This window comes from Carex rostrata, chromosome 12 (assembly GCF_964058835.1).
Source record: "Carex rostrata chromosome 12, lpCarRost1.2, whole genome shotgun sequence".
Lineage (NCBI taxonomy): Eukaryota > Viridiplantae > Streptophyta > Magnoliopsida > Poales > Cyperaceae > Carex > Carex rostrata.
Window position 1 is genome coordinate 9,122,980 of NC_135929.1, and position 5,801 is coordinate 9,128,780.

Below are 5,801 nucleotides of genomic sequence, written 5' to 3' on the forward strand. Positions count from 1 at the left end.
AAATATATAAAATATTTATAATATTTCAATACAAAAATAAATAAATTATAACATTTTATATTTAATTAAAAATAAATAAAACCACAAAATAAATTTGCAGTTTTGGAATTCCAAAACCTAAAACAGTGCATTTTAACTGTGGTTTTGAGATGCCTAAAACCATGAAATGATAATGCAGTAATTCGGCATAAAATCGCGAAATAAATCTGCAATTTGAACATTTTTTTCAAAAAAAAAAAGAATGGATGCAGATTTTGAAATTTAATATTTTTTTTATATTAATAAAATTTCGGATCCAAATGTATGCACAAGCCAAAAAGCAAGTTGCTACTGTATCCCTTCTATTCTATCATGAGCAGTGCCGGTTAGAGTGGGAAAAATGGCACGGTGGAGCCGTGGTTCGCGTGTTACTGTTTGCATGTTACTTCGCATGTTATTTATCCACAAGTGCAACGGCACAGCACGTGTTACTGTTCCGTGCCGTGATCATTCGCGTGCCGTGACCAGCTTATAGAAAATTTGACACGGTACGTCACGCGAAAGATTCGACCACGGCACGTAATCATGTGAGTCGCGTGTCATTAGGACCGTTAGGTCTTAATCAAATGGTGAATCTTGAATAAATTAACTTAAATTATGAAAAAATAGTTAAACGTAATTAGTTATGTTTGGACACAGCACGCGAGTCACAACGTGACTGGCATGCCATGACCATTTGCATGCCGTGATCACCTCTCAATATTTTAATTACGGTACGAGTCACTGTTCACTTCATCTCGACACGGAATGTTTTTTCCACGCTAGTCCTGGTTTTATCCGCCACGGCAGCCGTGTTTGAATCTACGCGTTAATTAATGCAGACACGTGCACCACTTGCCTTTTTTAGGAACCACTTGCAAGTTGCTACTTGACCATTCGCAGCCGTGTTCAGTTGATCTCACCAAACTCCTCACTTCAATCAATCATTACGTGTGTGTATATATATAATTATAAATCACAGAATATGGACCCATCCATTAAAAAATCGAAGAAATGACTTCTTCTCATTTCTTTATCAATATCACCAATGGCACTACTACTCTCTCTGACATCATCCTCCTAATCTCAATCTCAATTATCTCTCTCTCTTTCTTTATTCCTTCAAACGCAGCAGCTCCTACCACTACCAATGCAACAGAAACTGACTTGCTCGCCCTTCTCTCCTTCAAGTCTCTCATCGGGAACGACCCCTCCAGTGCATTGTCATCATGGAATGCCTCGCTTCACCACTGTCGGTGGCCAGGCGTTGTTTGCGGCCGTCGTCATCCTGACAGAGTCACAGGTCTCGTTCTCGACTCCTTCCAACTGGCCGGTCAGATATCCCCTTCTTTGGGTAACCTCACCTTTCTTCAGAGGTTGAGCCTTTCCAACAACCACCTTTCCGGGAACATTCCGGAGGAACTTGGAAAATTGAGCAGATTGCGGTACCTCAACCTCAGCATTAATTATATCCACGGAAGCATTCCCTCTGCCCTTGGTAATAATTGTTCCAATTTAGAATACCTTAATCTGCGAAGTAACAATCTCGGAGGAGCTATACCTTCGAGTCTCGGACAATGCCGAAACCTTTGGTTACTCGCATTAAAAAATAATTTTCTCACTGGAAGCATACCTTCTGAATTCGGTAACCTGCCGAAACTCGACCAATTATACTTGTCTGTCAATAATCTCACCGGCACCATACCGCCTACCTTAGGAAATCTTACTAACCTAGAGTTTTTCGATCTTTACTCGAATAAATTTACTGGTTCTATTCCGGATTCGCTTGGTCAACTTCAGTACCTTATTATTTTTCAAATCAATGATAATCAAATTTCTGGCACTGTACCGAGTTCTATTTACAATCTATCCAACTTAGGGATGTTAGATCTCAGCATCAATTATCTCCAAGGATTTCTTCCACCTTACATCTGTGATGCATTTCAGACCTTAGAAGATCTAAACATTTATCAAAACCAATTTACTGGGCATATTCCATCCTCTCTGTCCAATTGTACCACTCTGAATTCGATTGATGTTAGTTGGAACAATTTCACTGGTGTAATACCTTCCAGCTTGGGAAGCTTGCAACATCTTAATTATCTTCAAGTTACTAGCAATCAACTAGAGGCGAAGACATCTAGTGATTGGGGTTTTATTCATGCTTTGATCAATTGTACGAATTTTCAATATCTAATAGCTGGATACAACCAACTCCAAGGAGTGATACCTCATTCTTTAGCAAACATTACCAGTCTCATGGCTCTGGCATTAACTGGGAACCCAATTTCAGGAACCATTCCAGCAGAATTAGAAATGCTGACTAATCTAATTGATCTCCAACTCGATCAAACACTCCTCAGTGGCAAAATCCCAATTGAAATTGGGAACCTTCAGAACCTGCAAGGGTTATATATGTCAAACAACATGTTATCCGGTGAAATTCCATCAACTTTTGGTAACCTTACTCAGGTAACTAAGCTCTTTCTTGACAGTAATGCATTTGAAGGGTATATACCACCTTCTTTAGGTAACATGCAATCTCTGGGGCTCTTGGATATTTCAAACAACAAACTGATTGGTGAAATTCCAAGAGAAATCATGAATATTCATTCTCTTGCTATTGTCCTAAGCTTGTCACAAAACCATTTAAATGGGTCGATACCATCAGAAATCGGCAAGTTAAATAATATAGCCCAAATTGACTTGTCGTATAACAATTTATCTGGTCCAGTTCCTAGCACTATCGAAGGTTGTCAGCTGCTACAAATCCTTCAACTAGAAGGGAACTCACTCAACGGGCCCATTCCTTCCTCTATGAGCAATTCAAAAGGGTTGCAAGAGCTTGATCTCTCCAGCAATTCTTTCTCTGGTAAAATACCTTCTTTTATTAGTGCAATGAAACTTCAATGTTTGAACATTTCTTACAATGATTTTCAAGGAGAATTACCGGAAGACGGTGTTTTTAAGAATGTGACTGCAGTTGATGTAAGAGGAAACCCTAAACTTTGTGGTGGATTACCTGATAACCATCTGCCAAAATGTATTTCTGATTCACCCAAACAAAAACATCATTCCGAAAGTATCAAGATAATACTTGTTTGCATAGGTGGTGGATTGTTGTGCATAAGCATCATCATATGTTCAGTAGCTGGTTGCTATTGGAGAAGGAGATCTCAGAAAGATCCACATGGTATTATGGCCATGACATGGGAACATAAGAAAGTGTCCTATAATGACCTTCTCAGAGCTACTAACAGTTTCTCTGGGGAGAATCTAATTGGAAGTGGTACTTTCGGAGTGGTGTATAAAGCTTCTATAAGTTTAGGAGGTGCCAACACCGTTGCTGTTAAGGTACTAAACCTCGAGCAACGTGGCGCTATAAGAAGCTTTTTATCCGAATGTGAGGCCTTAAGAAATGTTAAACACCGGAATCTTATCAAGGTCCTCAGTGTGTGCTCTAGCATAGATCATCAAGGTAATGATTTCAAGGCATTGATTTTTGAGTATATGCCTAATGGAAGCTTGGAAACATGGTTACATCCGAATGCACATAGGGATCGACCATCCGAAGGCCTCACCCTATTACAAAGGGTGAAAATAGCAATTGATATTGCCAAGGCATTGGACTATCTCCACGATCACAGGCCAGTGCCACTTATACATTGTGATCTTAAACCGAGTAACGTGCTTCTGGATGATGACATGACTGCACATGTGGGTGATTTCGGGTTAGCCCGGTTTCTAGTTCGATCTGATACTGTGCCTGGTCAATCAATAACAAGTACCGGTGGAATCAAGGGTTCTATTGGCTACATTCCTCCAGGTACAAAGCTTAATACTCCTGCTCACATGAAATTATTTCCTTCAGTATTACATCTTTCATCTATTGACTATTAGCAACTTGTCTTCTTTGTTTGTTGGGCCTTTAAGATATTTTTTTAATGATTCTCTATTTAAAAATGAACTGATTAGTATTGTCTATTTAAAAATGAACTGATTAGGATCCTCTTATCCTTTAGTATTTGCTCAGTAGAATTGGTACTTGGTAGTACACACAAAAATAGGCGTGTCATGAAACTAGTTTAGTTATTGATAATTATTTACTCAACGAAAGTGATAAAAAGTGACTTTATATATATTTTTCACTACTCAGAATATGGAATGGGCGGCCAGGCATCCACGCAAGGAGATGTGTATAGCTACGGCATTCTTCTGTTGGAAATTTTCACTGGAATTTGCCCCACTGATGAAAGATTTTGTGATGGTATGAGCCTTCACAAGCATGTCGAGGTAGCATATCCAGCCCGAGTTATGGACATTATCGATACCAAATTGTTCTCATCAGATCATGGGAATGAGAATACAGTTGTACCAGAGAACTCTAAAGAATGCTTGGTTTCGGTGATTCGATGTGGACTATTGTGCTCCAAGGAGTTGTCAAAAGAGCGCATTACCATGAGTGATGTTGTAAAAGAGTTGAATTCAGCACTTAACAAATTGCTAGAGTGAGGGAGTCTGAACATGATTTGTAAAACTAGTATAAGGGAATTGTGTATTATTGGAGATTAGCATATTGTATTTAACATCACCCTGCTGTTGTTAGAAACTGTAATATCCATTTGTAATATGTTAAATTAGGAAGTAAAGCAACGAGTAGGAATCAAATTCAACAATAAACAATCTTTCTTTCAGAAAAGCACATGGTGTCAGAGCCTAGTGTTTAATTTACCAGTCAGTGGGTGCACAAGAAAGGGCATACCAGATCAACAGTCAACGAAATTTAAAGTTCACAATTGCCACTCGCAATTCTCCTCACGACCACCTTGCTGAATGGAGGAATTATCTGACGTGGGCTCGAGCGGTAAAAAAGGCCCTTGCTGGAAGAGGAAAATTAGGATATATTAATGGTAAAATACACCTCCAAACTATGATTCAGATCCGAAGTTTGATGATTAGCAGATTTACAACAATTTAATCATGTCATGGATTCTAAAATCTAGAGTATCACAATTACTTCAATTATTCATCTTTTCAGTACCTACCAAGCAATTGTGGGATTCTATAAAATTGGGTAAATATGTGTGTTATTACAATTTTAGATGGTAAATGCTTAATTATCTATAGAATTTGGAGAGAGAAATACATAATTTTATAGTTTTGAGGAGAGTACAAATACGTATTTCAAAAAAGTAAAAACAAGAATTAAATTACATATCTTGACCAGCAACACGTCAAGTGCACGGAAGGTGTTTGACAAAATGCCCGAGAAATCTTATTACATGATCACTCATGATTGGAGAATACGTGTATGTGCATGTGCATGACAATAGGGGAAACAATAATGTCATATACTCTTAGGTAACATAGATTATGACCGTTTGATCGTAATGCGTGCTCTTGATTATGACCGTTTGATATATCGTAATGCGTGCTCTACATCCATAACCAAATATTATGTTACTACAGGTGAGATAGAATTTGAGGGAGTATTATTGGTACTTGTTGAGTTTTCTGCTTCGAGGCCTGTTGGGCCAATTTCACATTTCGTATGAAGAGATCTGGAGTGCTTGGAGACTTCAAGCAGATGCTATGACTGATCTAATTAAAAACTATGCACTGTAGTCGAAATGAAGAGGGTTTGAAGATAGCACATACTTTGACAAACCATGGTAGTATTTATTGCTGGGATAGAGCGGGTAATACAAATCCTGTATTTCCAATTCAACAATTGATGTAATTGGCCTACGAGATGTTTTAGAAAAATTGTATTCATTAAAACT

The 5,801-nt window shown here is 38.3% G+C and overlaps 1 protein-coding gene across 1 annotated transcript; it reads left to right on the top strand.

Moving 5' to 3' along the window:
* The first annotated feature begins 1,024 nt into the window (after positions 1-1,024).
* Positions 1,025-4,576, top strand: LOC144562709 (uncharacterized). Its single transcript, XM_078311950.1, has 2 exons — positions 1,025-3,844; positions 4,175-4,576. Exons 1-2 carry the CDS (start codon positions 1,033-1,035, stop codon positions 4,528-4,530), a joined length of 3,168 nt encoding a protein of 1,055 aa, XP_078168076.1. The 5' UTR covers positions 1,025-1,032; the 3' UTR covers positions 4,531-4,576.
* Positions 4,577-5,801: the final 1,225 nt, after the last annotated feature.

What these genes read in the sequence shown, in the direction of transcription:
- LOC144562709 (XM_078311950.1), top strand. Translation starts at nt 1,033, where the DNA reads ATGACTTCTTCTCATTTCTTTATCAATATCACCAATGGCACTACTACT. An exon ending in TATTGGCTACATTCCTCCAG is followed by an intron (nt 3,845 to 4,174) that starts GTACAAAGCTTA and finishes TTCACTACTCAG; the next exon opens with AATATGGAATGGGCGGCCAG.